The sequence below is a fragment of the Monodelphis domestica genome, chromosome 2 (assembly GCF_027887165.1).
Source record: "Monodelphis domestica isolate mMonDom1 chromosome 2, mMonDom1.pri, whole genome shotgun sequence".
Taxonomy (NCBI): Eukaryota; Metazoa; Chordata; class Mammalia; order Didelphimorphia; family Didelphidae; genus Monodelphis; species Monodelphis domestica.
The window spans coordinates 14627496-14652062 of record NC_077228.1 but is presented as its reverse complement, the minus strand read 5'-3'; the positions used below and the strand labels follow the sequence as shown (position 1 = coordinate 14652062).

Below are 24567 nucleotides of genomic sequence, written 5' to 3'. Positions count from 1 at the left end.
GCAGCCGAGGTTGAAGGAACCCTCCAAAATGCGCTCCGCACTTTCAGTAACTTGCTCAGAGGAGGAGGGCACAGCTGTGACTTGCCCAGGGTCACACTGAGGCGGAACCCCAACCTGCTGGTGGGCTTTGGGCTCACCCAAGCCTTGTTCTTGCTTTCCGCCAGCTGTAGAATAGGAGGATTCAACACTTAGATTTTATTTCATATAGTATATATTTATTATATTATTAATAAATTGAGTGAAGAGGGAAGTAGAATCCATTTATTTTTAATGCATTGGAGCAGCAAACTAATCAAATTAAGAACTTAAAGTACCCCTACTTGGCACTTCGATAACCATTAAGAGTTCACAAGTCACTTACTAGAGTAAGTTCACACCTCCAGACACTGCTGCCCGCCCCCCCCCCCAACTAGGTAAATTGGGAGGCTGTGATTGGTTCCAGTAAAGTGGGGGAACAACAGGAAACGACATTGAGAAAAGGGATTTACAAAGGCCAGCCAGAAGATTGTTCGTTCATTCATTCATTCATTCATTCATTCTGCTGGTGAGCGGCTGACAGACACTCCCCAGGCAGTACTTTTTCCTGGACTCATCCTGGGCCGGAGCATCCTGCACTGGAGAGGCTTTTGCTGGGTGGAAGGAAGAGGCTTGCATGGGCCGATTTCTGGCTGAAGACACCACCAAGACTTCCGGGGAGATGAAGACTTGAGGGAGCCCTCGTCGGGGCTGAGCCGGACTTGACCGGATGGGCACTTAGGCTGGTAGGCCAGACCATTCTCTACCTCCTTCCAGTGTTTCCCACTTTAATATCTCTACCTTGTTGCAAATAAAAGCTGCTAACAATCTTTTCTGACTTAAGGGTTCATATTTGATAAATGGCGACCACAATCTTACGTCTGTAACTCTCCTATTTAGTCAAACTTAATTTTAAATCTTATAATTAATATTTATTTAATCATTAATACAAATACATCAGATGTGTCATATGTATTATGCTATAGGCTATATAATAAAAGTAAATAGTTTTAATATATTACACAGTATATATTATATCATTAACCCGGAGGCTGAGATCAGGGAGAGTTTCTTCCTGAGCCACACGAGGCTGAGCATTTGTGTCACATGACACCAAACACAGACATTAAATAAAGGCGGTACAAAGAATGTATGACCAATGAAAGTACACTGTGTGGAGTGACAGGTTCCGAGGTCAAGGGGTATTTTTGTCATATTGGGAGAAAAGGTAAAATAGTAACAGTTTATTGCAGCAAGTCAAAGAAGCCAGGCCTGAGAGCAGCATGGCTTCCCAGAGGCCTTTAGGAGGGCAATAGATAGTCTACTCCATCCCTCTGGCAAGAAGGAAACAGCATTTATGTATGTACAACGCACTGCACTAAATGCTTTGCAGATATCTCCTTTGATCCTCACAGAGGTCCTTGCATGAAGGTACTATTATCTTCCCCATTTAACATTTGGGGAAACTGAGGCAAGTTGATTTTTTTTTTAAGTGATTTGTCCAGTCAGATGGTCATTAAATGTAAGGTCAGATTCAGACTCGGGGTGGCTGCTCTATCCATCAAACTACTTTGCTGCCTCTAGCAACACCTTTTCAGGAAGCCGAGCTTTTCAAGGACAAAAACAGTAAGTATAGAATTTCAATTCACAAAATCACGTGACCTCAAAGGGAACATTCAAAGTGATCATTTAAAGCCTGTCAGTCTCCCAGAAGACACAGTTTAAAAACCCAAATAACAAAGCAAGGAATAAGAAAACTATGCGGAACTTTTGAATACAAACCAACCATAGGTGGAGAGAATCCTCTTATTGGCACTAGGCAAAACCCAAACTTCATCATCCAAGGCATGTGGGCATGAAACTGAATAATGGGTGTCGCAAGCAAGCCGTTAGGCCGAGCAATGGTCATCCTCTCGGATTATTTCACGTGCACAAGAACTCATCAGCAAATAAAAGAGCGTGTTTTTTACAGAAAAGGAGCTCCACGTTTCAATGTGAGGTGCCAAGTAATGGCTTGAGGCCAGCCAGGAGGAGAGAGACAGAGACAGAGAGGAAAGGAGAGGGGGAGGGTGTGAGGGGGAATATTCAATGGGTGCATTTGGAATATCCTTGCTCTCCGGTACATGGTTCCTTTAGGTCCTTTTCATAGGCAAAGTGAGGAAAAGGGAGAAAAATTGTGTAAGCAAAGGAAAAGATTTTTATTAACTATCAAGCATGTGAGATATTGCTGGGACGACCTTTTCATACTTAAAGGAATAGGAAAACACCTTGACTTCCCCACAACAGTAAAATTTGTGTGAAAAGAAACACGGTTTTCACATCCTCATAAACTCTCTGAGCAGTTTGGGACAGAAAATAAGCTGCGGCACCAATATCAAAACTCAAATGACTGAACAACGCAGAACGGGGCCTCTCGTGTAGGGGAAGAGAGAGAACTTTTAAACCAGGAGCCGTGGTTTTGAGAGCCCCAAAGGAGTCCAGGACCACGTTCCAGGCTTAGAGCTACAGGGGATCTGGCTCGCTCTGGGCCGCCCTTCCCAGCATGGCTGTGCTCTTCACCTCCCAGTTCCCTGGTTGAAGCTTTCTCGCTGCCCTCAGGATTTGGCTCTCTCTCCCTTTGAAGGCTTTTCAGCCATGCGTATCGCTGAAGTATTATACTGAAATAATATGTGCACATAACTAAAATAATAGTTTAAGATAACAGAAGGAAAGGGGGGAATTGGGAAGCTCTATCTAAACCCTATCAGTAAGCTCCCCCCAAATCGCTGAAACCTACCCCATTTAATACTTCTCCACCTACACAGCTACTTCCTACCACTAGCTAGAGGACCCTCTTAGTTGATATAAAAGGCAGTGAGGGGTGGTAGGCAGCAGGAACAGGCCTCAAAGGAGAGGTCTCACGGACAGGTGCACTTGGAGGACTGGAGCCGCCGCTGGAAATCACACAGTCCACAGGACGCACACGCAGGGACACAGGAACCAGCCGTTGGATAAGGGACGCAGCCACAAGAGAGGAGACTAGTCCAAGTCACGAGGTCCACCCGAAGCGCTGGACTGGCCGTCACCCTTAGCTTCCACCGTCACCAGTCAAAAGCCGGGCTGTCGCTCTCCCAGAGGCTCTTTGCCTGGCCTCACAACATCGCCCGTCAAGCTTCTGATGGCGGCTGGCTCCCAGCCTTCAGAACTCTCCATCCTCACTGCCTTTCTTACCGTCTTTGGTCCCTCCCAGTTCCTGCCCTCGTACTCCAGCATACACACCGATCGGCCTTCAAACCCCCTCACTTTCCAATACCTCAACTTATTCACTTCCTACGACCTCCTCCTCCATCCAGTTACAGCTCCATGACGCGATGCTCCTACCTTGATTTGGCCATTCCCACCCAAGCCAAGGAATTCTAAACTTCTTTATCTACTATCTCTCCCTCGACTTCCCTATTGCCCAAGCCATGCTCTGGTCTCTGGCCTCTTCAAAAACCACAAACCTCCCCAGATTCGTTCATTCCCACCAGCCATCACTCTCTTTTGGGAGGCTGACGTGCTGGAGGCAGCCCCTTGCAGGAGGTGCCTCCACTTCCTCTCCTCTCACATTCTCTTCTGGACCCTCTTCAGTCTGGCATCGGGTCTCATCATTTCACTGACGTTGCTCTCTCCAGAGTTACTAATGATTTCCCAATTGCCACATCGAATGGCCTTTTCTCAGTCCTTTGCTTCTTGTCTTCCCTGCAGCCTTTGATGTGGCTCATCACTCTGTGCCCCTCAATAATCTCACCTCGAGGCTTTCAAGACTGTCAGAGCTCCTGTTGGAGCTCCTCTCGGACCTTCTTAGGCCCGATCACACCCCCTAACCCTGGGGGCCCAGCAGGGCTTGGTTGTGGGCCCTCTTTTCTTCCTTACTTGCTTTAAATGGTTGTCTCTAAGCTGAGCAGTCTCAGATCTACCTACGCGGCCACAAACTCACTCAGCTCCAGTCTTGCATCTCCAAATGTCTTTCCAGTATCTCAAACTGGATGTCAGATAGATACTGGAAACTCAAAATGCCCCAAATGGAGCTCTTCTTTTTCCCTAAATGTCCCCCCTTTCCCTTTTACTGTTGAGGGCAACCTCACCTTCCCCATCACTCTCTCTCGTGTCCCACTCCCAGCCTGTCGATTTTACCGTCATCACATGCCACATCCATTCCCTCCTCTGCTTTGACACAGCCACCATTGTGGTGTCCGGACCATGGCACTAGTCTGCCTCAAGCGTCGCCCTTAGCACTTAGCCACCAGTGATCTGCTTAAAGGGCACGTCTTCACCTCCTGTTCAATGACTCCCCAGCCCCTCCAGGACAGCCTGCTCCTGCCCTTCTCCCTCTCCAGCCTGCTTCGACCTTTCTCCTCTCCACGTGCTCCATAATTGGATGATCTTGGCCTCCTGGATCCTCCTCACACAAGATCATCCCTCTCTCGGCCGAGTACGGTCATTGGTTGTCCCAAGTGCCGGAACCCTGCCTTCCCCCATGCCTGCTGCCTGGCTTCCTTCACATCTCACCTTTCACAGGAAGTCCTTGCCAGCTCTTCTTACTGCTAACAGCTTCCCTCTAAGAAAGAGAAATACATTCTTATTGTTGACTTAAGTCTGGTTTCATGGAAACTATTATTCACTTTACAAAATATCAAGTCAAAGAAACCAATATCGTTAATGAATACGGACTCAAAAAATTTCAAATGAAATCTTGTCAAATAGTCTACAGCGATTTCTCAAAAATCATTCATTCTGACAGAGTGGTTTCTATATCAAGGATGAAAGAATGATTCAACAGTAGGAAAAGAATCACGTTAAAAACAAAAACATCTAAAATCCCATGATTAGCTCAATAGATACAGAAAAGGCCTCTGACCAAGCACGACACAGCCACCAATTGCTAAAAACCCTACAAAGTATAGGCATAGAAAAACTTAAAAAATATTATAAAAAGCATCTATTTAGCCCCCCCAAAAGCATTATATACAATGGGGATATACATTAGAATCTTTTCCAATAAAGAAAGAATGCCTTGTCTCCCCACTATTATTATTATTTTTTGTAACCTTTACCTTCTGTCTTAGAATTGATAGTAAGTATTGATTCTAAGGCAGAAGAGCTGTAAGGGCTAAGCGTTAAATGACCTGCCTGGGGTCACGTAGCTGGGAAGTATCTGAGGTCAAATCTGAACCCAGGACCTGGCTCTCAATCCACTGAGTCACCTAGCTCTCCCTCTCCCCTCACTATTATTTGATATAATTCTGGAAATGTTAGTGATAGCAATAAGACAAGAGAAATACAAATACAAGTAATGAGATAAAACCATCCCTATTCGCTATCTTCACGATGGTATAATTGGAATGTCCTTAGGAATTAGCAAAGACATTAATTGGGACAATAGCTTCAGCAAAGTTGCTCCTTCACGCACAAGTGTCTTTGTGCACACTCATCTATCATAGATGAAAACGCACAAAGACAATCGTCATCCTCGGTTACCGAGAGACTGCTACTACTATATGAGATAGTTCATATAGAACGGAGGGATGCTAGAGGTAATTCAGGTGTTGCAAAAAAAACTTAAAAAAAAAAAAGCATTAATTAAGTACTTACCATGTGCCAGGCACCATTTTAACTAATAGTAACCCAAAGGAGGAGAAGAATACTGATCATGTCTTCAAGGGGCTCCCATGCTAGGAGGGGACAACTATGCACATACAACATAGACAGTATTACACTGTACATGAGAGGTAATCTGATAGTGGGGGGAGGGGGGAAGCAGTTCCAAATGCCCTTTTAAGGGCAATTTTAAGTGAAAAGATCTTGCATGTGTTATATTTGAGTAGAACAGAAGAGTACTTGCCCAATCCAAAAAAAATCCAAAAAGGTATTTTTGTTAAAGAAATTTGGGGTCCAACGATGCCCAAACACACACTAAGAAAAAAAGAGCGACAAAACTATGAGCAAAATCTCAGAGAGGATGGGCAGGGACTAGCTTGGCAACAAGGAATACAAATGTTCCTGTAAGAAAGGAAGCAAGAGATAAGAAAATGAAATTTTGAAATAAATCAAGAACTCTGTAGGAAAGAGTTGGAAAGAAAAGAGATAAAAGTACAGGAAATGGTAAACCTTAACAAAGTAATAAACTCACTGAAAATTAGAATGGACCTGAGTGAAGGAAGGAAGGAAAAGAATCTGTGAGGGGTCTGTGCAAGAGGAAGAGAAGGGGCTGGTAGGGCAAAAAAAAGGTTTCTTTAATTATAGATCACTAGTGTTGAGTTCATTCCTTACTATTAATTTTTTTTTGCCTGCAAGTTTATCTTTTTAAAGATATTTTTTCATGGTTACATGATTCATATTATCTCCCTCTCCTCTTCACTCCCCTCCAACTTTCTTATTTGTAAAGAGATTTTGATAGGTCTCGACTGGAAGGGACCTCTGAGACCATATTCATTTTACAGATAAGAAAACTGAGGCCTCCATAAATCAAGTGATTTGCCCAAGGCCATCCAGGGGCATCAATGAGATCATGCAATATAGGGCTTTGTTGAAAGAATGAGGAATTAGGAGAGAGATGAAAAATCATGTAGGATGGAATGAAGTGTACAATTGCCATTCATATCGATGAATGGGACTAGTTCACCCACATGAAGAAAACAGCAGAATGGAGTTGTGAATGTGTTTATAAGACATTTAAATAACACTATGTTGTTTATAAGAAATGTATTAAAAACAGATTCACTCTGAGGTAAAGTGAGGGGCTGGGGCAGAATATATTATGCTTCAGCTCAATTTTAAAAAATGAGGGGCAGTAATCACAAAGGAGTAGCTAGGTGGCTGCACAGTGAATAGAAAGACAGGCTAGAGTCAGAAAGGCCCGAGTTCAAACTTGACTCAGATTCTTACTAGCTGTGTGACCCTGGGCAAGTCACTTAACCAACTTTTGCCTCAGTTTCCTCATCTATAACATAAGCTGGAGAAGGAAGTGTCAAACCACTCTCTGCATCAAGAAAATCCCAAATGGTGTCACAAAGAATTGGACATGGCTGAAATGACTGAACAACAGTAATCACGATCTCAGACAAGGGAATGGTTAAACCTGTTTAAAAGAACAAGGAAATGGCATTGTATTTACAAAGACTGACTATGAAACATGAATATTTTATATATAGGCATTGAATGGCCTGATATCCATCTCTTTGGAAGGAAAGTTAGTTGAATCACAGGAAGACACAGTAAAACTATAATGGATCTCAACATGTCCCTTTCAGACTAAACACAGATAAAGAGCGATTATGGACTTAGTTTTAGAAAAGTTAGATATGGCAGATCTCTGGAAATCACAAAGGGAGATAGAAAGGAGAAACCATTTCTCAGCTGCCCGGGGCACTTATATAAAAATTGACCAGGCCCTAGGGCAGCAGTTTATCAACTTTTTGGCCATAGGACCCTTTTATACTCTTAAAATAACAGCTTTCCCCAAAGAGCTTTCACTTATGTGAGTTACATTTATCAGTGTAATCTGCGCTGGCCTTTGGAGCTTGCCCAGTTTGGCTAACATGGAGACATCCTACCCCATGGACAGAAGGCGTCTCCTTGATTGCTGGCCTGCATCTTTAAAATCTTTAAAATTTACTCTCTTTCTCCATCTTCTCAGCTTTTCTTCTCCCCTGCAGAAAATCAGAAATATTCAACACATTCTGGATGGACCACCATTCTATAAAGAAACTTAAATTGAGTCTAAATTTAATTTTAAAGAATTCTCCAGTCAAAAAGCCAAAGCAAATCAAATCAAAGAAATGAGCAAACTTCAGTCCCAACAATTCTTAAATGAATGTTTTATTGTTAAATATTTAACAAGAAACAACGAACTGATGAATTGGGCATGCAATTAAAGTGTGAAAACCCAACCCTAGAAATTTAAAATCTAAACATGAAAATAAAAATTCTAAAAAATCAAACTAAAACAAAAGCAAAAATTAGGTCTTAGTAACTATGAAAAGTGGTTACTAAGTGCCAGGTAGTGTGCTAATCCCTGAGGATACAAATACACACAAGAGTCAGTTCCTGCCCTCAAGCTTGGATTCTAAAATGGGAAAAAACACATGAAGGGAGCTAGAAAAGAAAAGAAGAATGAAATTCATGGAATACTCAGACATGGGGGTGAAGAATGGGCTCAAGCCAAGCCAGGGCAAATCTGACCCAGGCACACAACAGATGCTTAATAAATGTTATTTGATTCATGGAGGGCAAATGGCACTTTCCAGAATTTCCAGAGAAAGGTGGTAACGGTAGCAGTTTGTTGATGCTGGGCAGAAGGAAAGGGCTTATCTACAATAGAGGCTGCCATCTTCAAGAGGCCAGGACCAGCCCCAAATCACAGGGTCTTTCTGGATCATTCCATTCCATTTAATTCAATGTAAAAAAAAATTAAATATTGACTATATGGAAATTCCCCCTATGCTTTGCTCCCCTCCTGACTGTCCTTCTTCTAACTTCCCTATGACAGAAACAGTTTTTAGAATGTGGAAATAAGTTACATTCCCAAGGCAGCATCCAATCCTTTTGTAATTACTGGTCACTGTTTATTCATTCCACACCTGCTGGCCGGAAGTACCTGAGGCTGGGGCTTGTGTTTGGAAAAAGGTCTGTAAAACTCCTTGAATCAATCAAAGCTATTGTGTTAAACTGGGTCACACCCTAAGAAATTTGTATGAAAGGGAGAAAAAGAGATTCTGAGCATCTAGATCAGAGAGGCTAGGACAAAGGGAGGCCTCAGTGGCCTCTAGAGAAAGGAGAAATCAAAGCTTCTTGGGCTCTACAGATAACTTGGTGAAAAGAACCCAGGCTGAGGTAAGTCTCAAGGACCAACCAGATCAGTTCTTTCTTCCAAGTCCACTCCCAATTATGCCCATCTATTCGCTTATTTTATAAAGTCATCTGCTGCTTCATTGCTCAAATAAATGTCTCGTTATAGAATGTTCTCTCATCCACAAAAAAAGCTAAAGTTTTAATACTTAATGGCTGTAAGATTCGGGAGAAGATTTTCCAATTTGGGAGTTTGAAGCAGAAATTTTCATCTAAAATAAAGTCCCTAAAGCTGAAGAGGAGGGAACTAAGTGAATCTTAAAGGCCCTTTAAATGACTTTGGCTGAACATGAACGAATAATCGTTCATTTGGACAATCTGCTGTCCTGGTTCTGGCCCACGATTCTCTACCATGAAGGCACAGAGAGTTTGAATGACAGAGCGCTCTACAAGGAAGAGGTTCAGGCACTTTCATAGCAGTGAATACTAGAACATGACACCATTGCTTCACATCTCATTTTTACTCCCACGGGAATCCAGGCATGGAGGAGCCGTGCCATCAAATCGGGCAATTTGAAGAATGCCAAGGACAACCCTTCACGGGTAAAAAGAGATTGTGCTTCAAGGAATGGTCTTTGAACAGAAAGAAAATGCACAACTAGACCAGGGAGTCTTCGCCTTTTTGGTGCTGTGGACCCCTTGAGCAATTTGGTGTAGACTCTGGGCCTTTACTCAGAACCATGTTGTTAAATACATTTTAAAAATATGCAGGATTGCAAAGGAAGCTGATTATATGGAAATACAGGTATTAAAATAATGTTTTAATTTATTAAGAGTTCATGGATGCTGGGCCTGTTTTCCATTGTCAAAATACTTCCACCACAATGGAATCCATTTGTGGTGTTCACAGGAGTATCCTTAACAGTTAAGTCCTTTTCCATTTAGTGAAGATAGTCTTTTGCTGCAGATGAGGGCTATCATTAAATTATTTTCTGTACAATTTATCAGATGAGTCGTGTTTCATGGTGGTTGTTCTGTTTCTTAAAATTCTTACTTATGTGTTAGAATCAATACTAGGTATTGGTTGCAAGGCAGAAGGAGGGCTAGGCAACAGGGGTTAGGTGACTTGCCCACAGTCTCATAGCTAGATCTGAGGTCAAATCTGAACCCTGGTCTTCCCTACTCTAGGCCTGGGTCCTAGCTGCCCCCAGATGATATGGTGTTTAAAGAATTTTCCCTATGCTTTGTTCTTATGGAATCATATTTCTACAGCACTATGATAGGCAGCATTTTAGAGTGCCTTAAGATCTGCAGAGCTCTTTATGAATATTAGGCCACTGAATCTTTACAACAATAGTGAGACACTGGTGCTCGTATTATCCCCAATTTATAGATGAGGCAGAGGTTAAGTGATTTGTCCAGGGCCACTGATTAAGCCATCTGAGGGATTTGAACTTGGGTCTTTCCACCTCCAGATCTAGCCCTGTACTCATTGAACCACCCAGCTGTCTGTGGCTGCATATTGAGATTTAGAAATAAACTTCTCTGCGGGCTGTTCTCATTTTCAGTGCTTCTCCGAATGTGCTCTATTTCTCGTTGGTCCTGTGAGGTTCTCTTTTAAGTAAAGTCTGCTCTGCTTGCTGTCCTCAAGGTTCGTGGTAGGTGCTGGGGATGTGCCAGTAGGCTTGTCTGGGCCTCCCTTTTACTTGCCTCCCTCTTTGAGCTGGCCAAGCCAGACTATCAGGTATGTTCTGGGCTCTTCTCCTCTGCACAGTGTAGTAAGGGGCCTTCCTTCCTGATTTTTGAAGAGTTTACACACCAAGGAGATGATTTGTTCTTTATTGTGTACATTGAAGCATACTTTCCTTAGTTTGTGTGTGTGTGTGTGTGTGTGCGTGTAACATGGCTGATACGGAAACATTTTGCATGACTTTCACATGTATAATGAATACCATGTTGCTTGCCTTCTCAGGGGGTTGTGGGGAGCTCAGGACAGGATCCCGGAGAGGGAGTATTTGAAAGTCAAAATTTTAAAAATGAATGTTAAGCATTTTTTACATGTAACTGGAAAATATTTAACATAATACAATATGTTGAATAGATGCCTGTAATTTGCTGGTGCCCTTTTCTGTGGCAGTTTATCTATTGCTTATTTTATTTTATTTTTCTGAGATTGAGCTGGCTAAGTTAACCAGGCTACTTTTTTTGTGTTTTGTTTTGTTTTTTAGTTAAGTTTGGCATTTAAATGACTGAATATGTCAACTTGCAATAGAGATGTCTACCAAGTAGCAACAGTTAAGGTCTTTAATCGAGTGAAGGGAATTGCAATTCAGGGTCATTTTACTTAGCACCAGGGGCTTGGAATGCCAGAAGAACAGAAAGAGTAGGGTTTAAATACACTTGGAGTGGGGAAGAGTGAGCAGCAACTTAGGGGAGCAATAATTTACATCTAGTGAGACCTAGGTAGAGCAAAGGGCCCCGGTGAGATTCCCATCTGATTCAGTCAATGGGCTCCAGGTACAGTGAGTTTCCAGATATATCACGAGAGCTGCTCTAGTCCAGAGGTCAGTGAATTCAGGGTAGCCCTTTCTGATATAAATAGCACGGAATACTGCTATTTATCCATTTCATTTAAATATTCAGTTTGCTGCTATAAAACGGTGTCAAAGTTTTTGATGATCTTATTTACTTTTTTCCATTGTGAGTTTCACCTTTTTTTTACAATTACTAGTCAATAATCATTTATTAAAATGCCCTACTATGTACCAGGCAGTGTGCCAAGCTTTGAGAACAGTGTGGGATAGAAAGACAGTCCCTGACCTCAAGGAACTTACAATCTAATGAGTATAAAATACAAAAAAGAAGTGGGGGGGGGTAGGGTGGGGGAAGAGAGGTATCCAACATGAGGGCATGGTGGAGAAATCAGTCAGAGAAGTCCCAAAGCAGTACAGCCAAATGAAGAATGAGTCAAAGGCCTGTTTTTTAGTTTTTACAAAAAATTATTTTTCTCAATTATCAAGCACTTATTTTTTTCTGTTCCGAACTTCTATTCTTTGCACCTGACCCCTCTGGAAAAAAAACCAAAAATCCTGGTAACAGATATGTGTAATAAAATTCCCATGTTTAATGGACATTTAGATGGTGGAAAAAGCAGGAGCTTTGGCTTATAGAATCTAGACTCACCAGTACTCAAACATGTTTCTTCCAGAAAAGGATGAAAGATTCTGTATTGGTAAACACTCCAAACCCAAACTTCAATTGTTGGGCTCATTATGGGTCATATTACTCAGAATAGTCTAGTCCTTTACAATCACTCTTCAAATGACATTGTCATTACTGGATACGGCATTCTTTTGTTTGGCTCCTTTCATTCTACATTATTTCATGCAAGTCTCTCCAAAAATCAACCTACTTCTCATTTCTTACAGCACAGTAGCATTCTACCACAATCATGTCACAATTTCTTCAGTCCTTCCCATATTGATGGGCATCCCCTCAATTTCCAGTTCTCTGCTACCACATAGAGTTGCTATAAATATTTTAGAATACATAGATTCTTTTCCTTTTTCCTGTTTGCCTTAGGAAACAGCCCAAACAGTAAATGTCTTATAACTCTTTGAGCATAATTTCAGATTGTTCTCCAAAATAGTTGGATCTGTCCACAATTCCAATAGTGCCCTCATTTTTTGGCATCTTCTTCAGGATTTGCCATTCTCCACTCATTTTAGTTAATTTGATAGGTGTGAGATGATATCTCAGCATTGTTTTAATTTGCATTTCTGTAATCAATAATGGTTCAGAGCATTTTCATGACTCTACATAGCTTTGATAGAATATTCTGTCATCTTCCCATAATTCCTCTGTATGCTCAACTTAAAATTTCATTTTGTTGTCATTATTTGGTTACCTTTTTAAAAAAACTCTTACCTTCCATCTTAGAATCAATACTGTGGGATGGTTCCAAGGCAGAAGAATTATAGTGACTAGACAATGGCATTCAAGTGACTTGGATCCAGAGCTAGCAAGTTTGGGCTAGATTTGAACCCAGGAACTCCCCATTTCTGGACCTAGATCAAAATTCACTGAGCCAACTAGCTACCCTACTTGGTTGCCCTTTAAGAGGGATTTCTTGCTTTGTTTGATGCATCATATTTTCTGCATTTTTATTATAAGAATCTTAGTTCTGATCTATGTTTAAGGAACAACAGCTCTTTTACAATTGCCATCATCTGCTGATAACTGTGGTTGATAGTGTTCTGTTATTTCTTTGTATTGTTTAGACCGACCGAATTGGCTGGTGGTTGAAAATGTCCTTGCATCATGCAGCAATATTTTGAGAATATTGAAAAACATTGTTGATTTATGTAGATTGATACCCATAGAGTCTACTGATGCATGTAACAAAGCCTTTGTTTAATGAGAAAGATATCATAGACTTCATGCAGATCAGAGTAACAGAATTGGGGAACTGGAAAAGTATATATGGGATTAAGAAAAGGAGAGTCCACTTAAGATATAGCTGTATATTACTCACATTTTTTGAACATTCAAAAACACCTTTAAAAAAATCTAGATAGGTCGTTGTACTTGAAAAATGATTTGCAGTCCTTCATTTGAGAGGCAGTAGTTATATAATTCGCTTAACATTTATCAATGAGAATGGCAAGCCCAATACATTTGGTTTGGAGTGTTTAACAATATAGACTATTTCAGAATGTCCTTTTCTGGCAGAAATAGGTTTGTGTTAGTGAGTCTAGATTCTATAAACCAAAGCTGCTTCTTTTTCTATCATATAAATGTCCATGGAAGCTGACCTTTCCCAACTCAAAGAGCAATATGACTTCAGATAAACAATTCAGAGTTCCCTCATGGTGGATTAAGTCACCTAACTAGTAAGTTAGTGGTGTCAAGATTCTCCAGAAACACACACTGAAACTTGCCAAAGTTCTAAGCTAGTGTCTTCCTTTTATAATCTTTTCCCATCTGATTGTGTTGATTGATTCAAGATGAACAGGTTCTAGGCAACTAGGTGGCACAGTAGATAGCATGCCAGGTCTTAAGTCAAGAAGCTCCTCTTCTTCAGTTCAAATCTGGCCTCAGATACTTACTGTGTGACCCTGGGCAAGTTACTTAACTGTGTCTGTCTCAATTTCCTTGTTTGTAAAAGGAGCTGGAGAAGTAAATGGCAAATCACTGCAATATGATTACCAAGAAAACTCCAAATGTATCAGGAAGTCTTACACAACTGAAATTACTGACCAACGAACCCATTATTTTTATACTCAGTTCTGACTGATTCAGTTTTTAAAAAGTTCTTCTTGTCAGGCATCAGAGCCCAAATGAAGTGATTTCAACCCAACCTTTACTTTTAGCCATAGTAGGAAAGAGTCACTCTATGAATTGATTTAGTTGAGCTCACCAGGGTTTTTTCACAATGCTGTTGTACTGAAAACATAATGGAGGAGCCAAGTGATTACTCAGGCTTGGACTTTTGTACTGAAGGCTAACAGGAAGTTAGCCAATGACCCCAGTCTTTAATCTCTTAAACCAGATCCTTGTGGCCATTATTTATCAGCCTCCAGGACATTCTCCTTCTTTTCCCAATGAAATTAGTACTTGGCTCATAAGCTTTCCACCAGGACTGCTCCTAGGAAAGTAAAGTTCAACACAGACACCAATATTCTCTTAACACTCTTAACTTCCAAGTTCTTCAAACTACTCAAGTCCTGGGATAACTTCCTCAACTCCGTTTTAGTCCTTCATCTTGTTAGCTGCTTAGAAACACCTCAAAGGGTTCCACATTCATGACTAACTTCCTAATGTCCTCAGTACAAAAGCCCTAATTCCTAATTATTTGAACTGGCAATAAACATATTATGAAAATATCTCATATGACAAGGAATATTTTTTTAAAAGGATGAGAAAAATAATCACCGAACTCTATCAGTACATTTAAAAAAAAAAACCCTGCAAACACTTGCATCATTTCAGAACTGTAGACCTCCTACCTCTACAAAGAAATGAGGGAAAATGTTTTCTTCATGCCTCTTCTTTGGGGCCATGTTTTTTTTTTTTTGGTCATGTTTTGCAAAGTTCACGTTCAGTTTTCCTGTGCTTATTTCCATCGTATTTACCTTTCTTGGTATCGTTCATTTTATTTTGGTTCAGTTTATGTACTTCTATACTGTCGTTTGTAATTTTTTACAGCACAGTAATATTCCGTTACATTTAAGCAAGGCAATTTGTTTAGTCATTCCCTATTTGATGGGCATCAACTTTGTTTCAAGTTCTTTGCCATGCCACAAAGTACTGCTGTAGATATTTAAGCTTTTTATTTGGGACTTTGTTGGGGTATAAGCCTGGTAGTAGAATCTCGGGTCAAAAATTTAATATCTTTATTTGCATAACTTCTTATTGCTTTCCAAGATGGATGTCCCAACTTTTAAACTCTATCAGTAATGCACCAGCGTACATCTCTTCCCACAATCCTGTCCAGCACGGACTGTTCCCAAGGAGTCGTGGGGGAAAGCTTATTTCTGTGGCTATTACTACACTAAAATTTCTGAACTCTGCAGTAGGTCCTTCCATAGGGGAGATTGCAGCCTCCTTAATCCGCCCTCAAGCCATGGGACAGCTCCACCCCTAGCGATCATTGGTCAGTTGGGGCGCACGCACTCATTAGGTGCCTGCGCAGGCGCAGTGCCTTCTAGGAGGCAGGGGCCCTGCCCTCGAGGAGTTTACGGTCTAACCAGGGAGACAGTCTTGCTTGCGGGCTTCAGGAGGAGAGGGCCAGACCCAAAACGCTTCGGTGGCCTCTGGTATAGGCCAGCGCTGCTCGCCTCCTAGCGGCCTGACGGAGCCGGCATTTTACCTGGAGGCAAACTTCCGGTGCGGCCTCGCAGCGGAGAAGCCGGAACTGCTTAGAAGAGCCTCGGCGTCCTACCCATTTCCGCTTCCGCCCGGGCCAACCCTCGCCCCTACTTGGTCGCCGTCTTTAGGGGCGCGCGACCCGGGCGCCGTTTGGTTTGAAATCTGGTTTCCCTGGTAACAGGGAAGAGCATCGAGGAGTACGCCAGGCCCAACGTGCCCTCCCCCATCCGAGGCTCTGTCGCTCAGAACGAGGCCTTTCCCTCCAGCCCCCTGTGAGGTAGCTGGGAGGCACCGCCCCCCACGCCCGCCCCCTGAAGGCGCGAAGCTAGGAGGCGAGGCAGACGGAGCGTGAGGCGCCTTTGGAATGTTTCTCCGGATCCGCACCCTGATTGGCGAACGGCGCGGGGTCTGCCCCCGACTCTGGGATTGGCTGCTCTGGGCCGCCCCGGAGCTGCTGTTCAGGCGACGATAGGCCGGTTTGAGTAAGTGGCGGCGGCGCTAGTCCAGTGGGGAGCTGTTGCCCGCCTCCCCGCGTTCTGTGCCGTCTCCCGATCCGTACGTTTCGCCTTCAGCCCGCGCGCTCGGGGCCGGTGGGGGCGGGGAGAGCAGGTCGCGGCTCGATCCCGGCGGCCAGGCCTCGGCCGCACGCGCGCGCCCTGCGAGGACCCCGCGAGCTGCCCGCGCTGCCGCCTGCGCCCTTCGAAACCGTACAGCCGCCCGTTAGGTGCCCGGGGGCAGCCGCCGTTCGAGCCGGCCCCGGAGCCTGGGCGCGCCGCGGGGGTAGCGGCGGCGGCAGCGCTGGGCTCGGCCTGCCGGGGCCCGAGGCCGCCGAGCCCGCCCCGGCGTTTCCCAGCGGCGCCTGGCAGGGTCGCGGCGCCCGGCGCGGGGGTCCTGGCGCCGCGGAAAACGCGCCAAGTCTGCGCCGGCGGCGGCCGCGTCCAGAGCCCCCCTAGCCCGAGTCCCCGGAGCCGCGGACCCCCGCCCCGCCCCGCCCCAGGGATGGAGCCGCGCCGCCGGCCGCTGCCATGAGCAAGTAAGCACGCGGTGCCCTGGAGAAACTGAGGCAACGGGAGGGAGCCGGGATCATCGCTTCTCCCCTCCCCCTCCGGTTTCGCGAGGACCAGGGGGGCGGGGCGGAGAGCTTTGGGGAGACTGGTCGGGCAGAGGCAGATGGGTGCGATTGGGGCCCTCTTGTGTACACCGGGAGCAGACCCGCTGTGTGGGGGGCGGGGCCCACGTAAGGAGTCCTCCCTTGCACCCTGGTCCCCTATGGCGCTGGCTCCCCACCCCCGCTGTACTGGGGGGGCGCGACCCGGTTGCTCTCAGGCGCGCGGGGTCGTGACGTTAGGAAGGTTGTCTTGGCAGGTGCAGCCGGTGACGGGGAAAGATGCCCGGGGTCCTGCCCAGTGAGAGCCACGGGCTGCTGGCGGCCAGGGGGAGCCCCAAGAAGAGCCGCCTATCTCTCAAGTTCTTCCAGAAGAAGGAGACCAAGAGGGCCCTGGACTTCACGGGGGATGTGCAGGACGATGAGGATCGTGGGCCTCCCGAGGCGGGGGGAGCCGGAGGAGCAGCCGCCCCCGAAGTGTGGGTGTTAGGCCGAGATGGGGGTTTGTACGGTGGGTGGAGCCTGGAAAGGGGATCTGAGGAGAAGAACCTGCTCAATGCCCTCACTTTTGTCCCTGCAGTGATCAAGTGGTGCCCGCAACTGGAGTGGCCCAGCCCTCCCCCTTGGGCACCTGCGACAAGAGGGAGACCCTCCTGCCCTTCGTGGGGCTCAACAACTTGGGCAACACGTGCTACCTGAACAGCATCCTGCAGGTGAGTGCAGCAAGGGGCCCCACAGGAGTGGGATGCATTCTTGAACCGAAGACCCCCTTCCCCTTTGGTGTTCCTCTATAAAGACCTCTAATTAAAAGGGACTTTGTCTAGGTGCTGTACTTTTGTCCTGGATTTAAAACTGGAGTCAAACACTTGTTTAATGTCATTACAAAGAAGAAAGAAATCCTCAAGGATGAAACCAATCAAAAAGTGGAGAAGGTGAGTGTGCAAATCACAGAGAGGAATTGGGGCACTTTAGACACAGATTATTAATGTGGAATTTTTGTTTACTTCCTCTCCTAGAGTAATCTGCAGGGACTAATAGAAATAAGCTTTCTAATCACTTTTGTCAGTTTTGTTTTGTGCAGTGAGTGATAAGACTTTGGTTACATTAAGTGTATCTGGGTAGTCTAATTTTTGTGTTTTAAAAACTTTTTGCTTCATTTCAGTGACTGTTAACATGTTTTTGCCTTCAAGCTGCATTTGCTATCGCAGTGCACTGATTTTTTAAAACATAAAGCAAAGAAAACAGAATAGGGTCAAAATTTTTATTTAAAACTAAAATAATATTTTTGCTTTTATGTGTGCTTTTTCTAGTTTAAGATAAGTAGAAGACTTAAGTCCTGTAGGGAAATGCATTTTAAAAAAAAAAAGCTGTCTGCCCCACAGGGAGATAAAGTAGCATAGAATTAGCAGATTTGAGTTTGAATCCTTTTCAACATCCTTAACAAGTGGTCATTGAGCTTCTCATTTAAACTTTCTAAGAGAATGCTAAGGTAGGACCTGCTTCTTAAAAAATCTCTTGCCTACTGTCTTGGAATCAGTTCTAAGTATCCAATTCAAGGTAGAAGAGTGGCAAGGGCTTTACCCAGCCAGGAAGTGTCTTAAGACCAGATTTGCTTCCGTAACACACTGTGGTCACAGACAAGATGCTGGCAAGGCTCTGTCCAGCCAGTTTACATTATAGGTTATTATAAGCAGGTCCACACTCAAACCCTAAACGGTAAGGTTTTATATCCAAGTGCCTTGGGAATTGTGTTGGGGGCTAGAGTAAGATAGCTTTGAAGACCATCCAGGGGCTCTGTGTTAACAGGCAATTAATGTTAAATTGTGTAGTCTGTTTAATCACTCTAGTGGTAAAAAATACTGATAATTCAGCTAATTAAAAAATCATTTGAAGGAGTGCAGGAGATTATCTAAGGTCAAGACTTTTTTCTTCCTAGCTCTGAAGCCTGCTGTGTAGACAGGTCTGAACCCACCAGAAGTGAGTCCCATTGAGTATAAGGGTCCCTGGCACCACCAGAGCCTTCCATTGGAAGCAGGAACAGTTATTTAGCTGTATAGAAAAGCTCCAACTTGTCTCTGAAATAAAGGGTAAAATGAATTAATCAATTTTTAGAACTTCTACTCAACTTGAATTTTACTTTGACTTCTCCAATTAGCAAAACTGAGAGATTGCTTCTTTAAAGTACTTATTTTTAGAATTGTCATTTTTTTAGGGCAAAATAGAATGTTGTTTTAAGAGGAGGAAGAAAGAGAAGGGGAAAAAAACTTATTCAATAAGGAACTGGTTGGTTTATATGTTGTTGTTTTTTTTGCAGGGAAATGGCAAAGACGACAACCTGGCAAGTTATGAATTAATATGCAGTTTACAGTCTTTAATAATTTCAGTTGAACAACTTCAGGCCAATTTTCTTTTGAATCCAGAGAAATATACGGATGAACTTGCTACTCAGCCACGGCGGCTACTTAACACTCTCAGGTACAACCCAAAATGAAATGTCAGTGTTCTCTCTAACCTGGTGAACAGAGCCATGGGACAGCAAGATGTTGAGGCCAGTGCTGCCCTGTGTGTTAGAAATCCTATCCCCCAAACACACTGTGTGTGTGCCTGAGTAGAGACTAGCCATTGCCGGGCTCTTGTTGCTTATTGAATAGGTTTTTAAAGTTTTAAAAGGCATCAAATTGAGTTGCATTGTTTCCTCAGTAGGCAAGATGTTTTTAGATCAGAAGAAGGGAAATGTGCCTGAATTAGAGTGGAGTTTTGTCTGTATTTCATAGTTGTCAATAACTGATTAAGGGGCTTCCTCTCTCTCTTCACCTATATTTTTGCTATTTTGTTACTTAGGAGTTTTGGATGTAGTAGGGTATCTTGGGGGTGAGGGGAGAAATACTCTATTGTGGCCAACAAGAGGGGAGGGTGTGTGTATGTGGGTTTAGTTAAGAATATTGTCGCTGGCTATATAATTGCCTGTGCTGTTTTAAATGGAAAGAATTCAGTGTTGTGTTAAAAACCAATATGCCTTTAAGTGATGGCAGTTACAGTGAAAACTTATTTGTAGGGAGCTGAATCCCATGTATGAAGGATATCTCCAGCATGATGCTCAGGAAGTATTGCAATGTATCTTGGGAAACATTCAGGAAACATGTCAGCTCTTAAAGAAGGAGGAACTGAAGAACATGCCAGGAGAGCTGGAGGAAAAGCCTTCTCCAAGAGAAGGCAGTGAAATTAATGCCCCAGATGATGATGGAGTGGCAAGCTCTGCAGATGGGAAGGACAAGATCTCCAAGGGGAATGGTAAAAGGAAAAGCGACAGTGAAGTGGGGAATCCCAAGAAGAAGTCTAAGCTGACCAAGGAGCAGACGTCATCTGAAGAGAACCAGAGACAGACCAGGTCCAAGAGAAAGGCCACTGGGGACACTGCTCGCTCTGAAAGTTCTCCTGAAGCGACCCCCAAGTGTGCCACTGAAGGTGACCCTGCCCGACCGACCCAGAAGAAATCAAGACTCAAGCTAAACTGGCTAAAGCCCACGACAAAGCAGCCCAGCATCCTTTCCAAGTTCTGTAGTCTGGGGAAGATCACGACGCACTCGGGACCCAAAGGACATTCCAGAGAAGCCGACGATGGCGATCACGAAGAGGATTTCAAGTGTGAGCCCAGGAGCTACTTGAAAGATGAGTCTGGGGAGCCTGCACCCCCCGGCAGGAGCATGGAGGACAAAGAAACGCAGGCCTTAAGAAACAAAGGTCAGTATGGACATGGAGTTCCCTCTGAGGGCTCAGCCCAGGCTCTTGGGGGGCAGTGAGTGTGGCTGGGGGAGCTTTAAGGCAACAGCAAACTGAGCACTGGGGGGCTTCTGTCTTGACTGCTTCTATCCAGACATCTCTTAGAATGAACAATTTTAACGCTTTTCACAATAGGAAAAAGGAAGCCTTGGAGTGGGGGGCTGGAGGGGTGAACTGACTGCTGTGCTGGTAGTGCTACCTGGACTCTGCTGCCCAGCCAGTAAAAGGGGCTTTCAGAAAACTTGGTTTAATCCCTCTTTCTGTAGAGGCTGCCTCAAGGACAGAGAGAGAGCAGGGAAACTAGGCTTCACCACAAGCAGGGCCTTCCCTGCTCTTCTGTGCCTTGGTTTGCAGAATGGGCCTGAGGAACACAAATTCAGAGCTGTGCATGTGTCGTGTCATCAGCGTGCGGGCAGGTTTGACCCTGACTTTCTTTGTAGGGATGGAACAAGTTTGTTTTGAGCTGGTGGAGAAGTTATTCCAAGGCCAGCTGGTTTTGAGAACTCGGTGCTTGGAGTGTGAGAGCTTAACAGAGAGAAGGGAAGACTTCCAGGACATCAGTGTGCCGGTCCAAGAGGAGGAGTTTTCCAAAGTGGAGGAGAGTTCAGAAAGTAAGCGGGATCATGCCAGCAGCAGTCATTTGGAACCATTGGGCCCGCCCCATTCTGTGTGGGAGCTACTCCTTCATTTAAACCAGCCTCCCACGTGGAGTTGTCCCCTGGGGAGGGTATCCTTCTTCATTCTAGTGAGTGGGGCCCCTGTGCATCGACACCATCTAGAGGGTGTTAAACGGGGCATTCCTCAAAGCAGTTATTTGTGGGAAACAGATTTGGGTTCTGGCCATTAGCTTTGGGGGGGGCGACCTTTATGTTGTCAGCCCTCCTCAGGTCTGTCCAAAGTGGGGTTCATCTACCTCCCACCCCCTTTTAAAAGTCCGTTGGGGCCTTCCCTTCTTAATGCATGTGAAGTTGGACATGAACCTTCTGCTGACTTCCACCTAGAAACCTTTGGGGTGGCTGGGCGGGGAGCATTAGGGAGGCCTTCCCTGATCCCTGAGCTGTAGTGACCTGCGAGTGATGAAGCCTCCTTATCTCTGTAGTTTCACCAGAGCCCAAGACGGAGCTCAAGAGTCTCAAGTGGGCCATCTCGCAGTTTGCCTCGGTGGAGAGGATTGTGGGGGAGGACAAGTACTTCTGCGAGAACTGCCATCATTACACAGAGGCGGAGCGCAGCCTCCTCTTTGACAAGATGCCCGAGGTCATCACCATCCACCTGAAGTGTTTCGCCGCCACTGGCTTGGAGTGAGTATCAGAGCTGCCCATCGGCGCTGTGGGGGGAGATGGGTAGGCTCTCCCACGGGGCCCGGCGTTTCTGCCGCTCCGTCCCCCGGGCTCTGTGTGTCTGTGCCGCTCGCTCACTTGCCTTTGTCTCTCCCCAAGGTTTGACTGTTATGGTGGCGGCCTTTCCAAGATCAACACTCCCCTGCTGACGCCCCTGAAGCTGTCCCTCGAAGAATGGAGCACGAAGCCGACCAACGACAGCTATGGACTGTTTGCGGTCGTGATGCACAGTGGCATCACCATCAGCAGCGGCCACTACACTGCATCCGTCAAAGTCACTGACCTGCACAGCTTGGAGCTAGACACGGAACACTTCATGGTGGACCAAACGGACGAGATGGGGAAGCCCGACCCCCTGGGCGAGGAGGAAGCCAAGGCTCTGGCCGAAGACTACGACGACGAGGTAGCCTTCAGGGTCAGCGGGAGCTCCCAGGCCAGCAAAGTTCTGAACAAAAAGAACGTTGAGGCCGTCGGACTTCTCGGAGGACAGAAGAGCAAGCCGGACTATGAGTTTTATAACAGCCACAAAGCGGCGAATCCCGAGAAGGTGGTTGGGGCTGCGGCTGAAAGCAGAAACTCCGAGTCCAGCAGCACCGCTGGGGCCCAGGAGCTGGACAGAGACAAGGAGCCCAGCGGCCACATGGACGCTCATGCAAACGGGCCCGAAAACAAAGCCTCCTACGTGCTCCAGAGCTTGAAGGAGTATGAGGGCAAGTGGCTGCTTTTCGATGATTCTGAAGTGAAAGTGACGGAGGAAAAAGACTTTTTGAATTCTCTTTCGCCTGCGACATCTTCCACGTCCACTCCTTACTTACTGTTTTATAAGAAAATTATAGAGTGAGTGTATTTTCTTTGTGTATATAAACAGATTGGGATAATCTTATAAATAGAGGTGACAGCAAGGACTCCTTGAGGTAGCAGCAGCTCATTTGCCTTCGGAAGCTCCCGGGTTACTACTGGTCTCTAGTTTTCATATGAGTAGCGAAATTTGAATAATTGAAAAACCCTGTTAATTTGTAGAATTCATTTTCCACGTTCACTAACCACTCTGCTGGAGACTAGCAATCTGTGTGCTTCTGAGGACAAACTTGTGTAGTTTCTTGAACAATTTGTCCAAATAGAGCTCTTTAAAAACACTTTTTTTAAAGAAGTTTTACACCTGTCTTGTATTGGCTTTTAAAAATAAAGTGCTGTATTTGTATTTTCCATATTTGGGAATAATTCTATCTACTGCCAAAATGTTTATAGATTGTGTGGTTTTGTAATTAGGAGGCAGCTATCTCATTGCATTTAGTTTTATGACAACGTTATGAAACAGAATCTCTGAAGGCTGTTAGACACACAGATTCTAGAACTTGCATGTTCACACCGGTGTTAATTTTGTGCCTTGAATCACTTTGGAAGGTATATCTCAGAAGGCCTAGGACAGCATCCTTGCCCATCACTATCTTAGGAAGGATTTTATATATACATATATATTTATGATTATGATTTTGTACTTTAGCAGATCAGCCTAGGTTTGGACAGAGTAGTCTGTATTTCTTCATAGTCATATTGCTATATAATTTGTAAATAGGATATAAAGATTTAGAGGTATGACCTTTAGGCTTTTTTTTTTAAGCAGGGAGGGCGATTCAATTTAAAATGCTTCTTAGCAACTATGTATACAAACGCACTAAAGTTTTGTACTTACAGCTTTCTACCCTACAGCATCTGGTTTCTTTTCAAGAACAGAATTTGTGTATATATGTGGAATAAACATTCATAATTACCTTTACACTATTCTTTTCTTGTATAAAAAGTGCTACGCTGCTACCTTTACGAGCCCTTCAAGCAGGCTTGCTCGCGTGATGAAGGAGAACACCCTTCCCACGAGGTGCTGGGCCACATTGATGGCCATGGAAATGGCAGACTGGCCTCGAGTAAAGCTTAGGCATTGGACGAGACCATTATAAATGGCAAAATCTTGGGAGCTTTCTGTTGACGTTGCTTTTATTCTAAGGCAGCACCTGAAAGGATTCTTTTGGTAAGTTAAAGCATTGGTCCGCCTTAGAATAAAGAGATTCTACAAGGAAGAGGAGACTTTGGAGGGGAAAGTAGAGCCTGAACGCCCGTGGCCGTCTAACCTACTTGGAATGCTCGGCACCAGGAACGACCCGTTGGGGCACGAGCGTCGTCAAGAGCCACCTGGTGGAAGGGGCCCTGCCCAGCCCTGCCCTGCAGGTCCCGCCAGCTCCCGGCCGGGAGATGGCCAAGAGGAACGAACCCCCGCAGTACCCCAAGGGGTTCTAGTTCCATCCAGGGCCAGATCGGCCTGCTGCCTCCGGCTCACAGCAGCTTTGGTTCTGGCGTCTGTCCTTGGAACTAAGCTGGGCAAGGCCCGGCCCCCTCCCGGCTTGCGCCTCTGCCCTGCTGCCCAGGCAGAACGCTGGGAGGTCTCCCCTCAGGCCGGGCCGGTGGGCCTCCTGCTGTTGGGAGTCAGCCTCGTCTGATTATGGGCAGGCAGAGCCGTCACAGGCACATGTGGAGCCATTTCAAATGAAACGTCCCACGGAGGGTGCAGCAAACACGGAGAAGGGCGGCCCCATTGCCAGACGCCCGGGAGGCGCTGCCACCCAGGGAAGGCCGTGGGCCTCAGGCAGAGGCAGA

The 24567-nt window shown here is 45.0% G+C and overlaps 1 protein-coding gene across 3 annotated transcripts; it reads left to right on the top strand.

The window, feature by feature from the left end:
* Nucleotides 1-11028: 11028 nt before the first annotated feature.
* USP1 (ubiquitin specific peptidase 1) lies at nt 11029-23695 on the top strand. 3 transcript variants are annotated; one of them, XM_007480478.3, is made up of 9 exons: nt 11029-16175; nt 17059-17277; nt 17379-17511; nt 17623-17730; nt 19113-19273; nt 19854-20539; nt 21019-21189; nt 21678-21879; nt 22018-23695. In XM_007480478.3, exons 2-9 carry the CDS (start codon nt 17081-17083, stop codon nt 22757-22759), a joined length of 2400 nt encoding a protein of 799 aa, XP_007480540.1. In that variant the 5' UTR covers nt 11029-16175; nt 17059-17080; the 3' UTR covers nt 22760-23695. The 3 variants fall into 3 exon arrangements, with proteins under 3 accessions (XP_007480540.1, XP_001380891.2, XP_016285359.1); XM_001380854.5 differs by lacking the exon at nt 11029-16175 and adding an exon at nt 16561-16726; XM_016429873.2 differs by lacking the exon at nt 11029-16175 and adding an exon at nt 16583-16726 and having other exon boundaries at nt 17046-17277.
* Nucleotides 23696-24567: the final 872 nt, after the last annotated feature.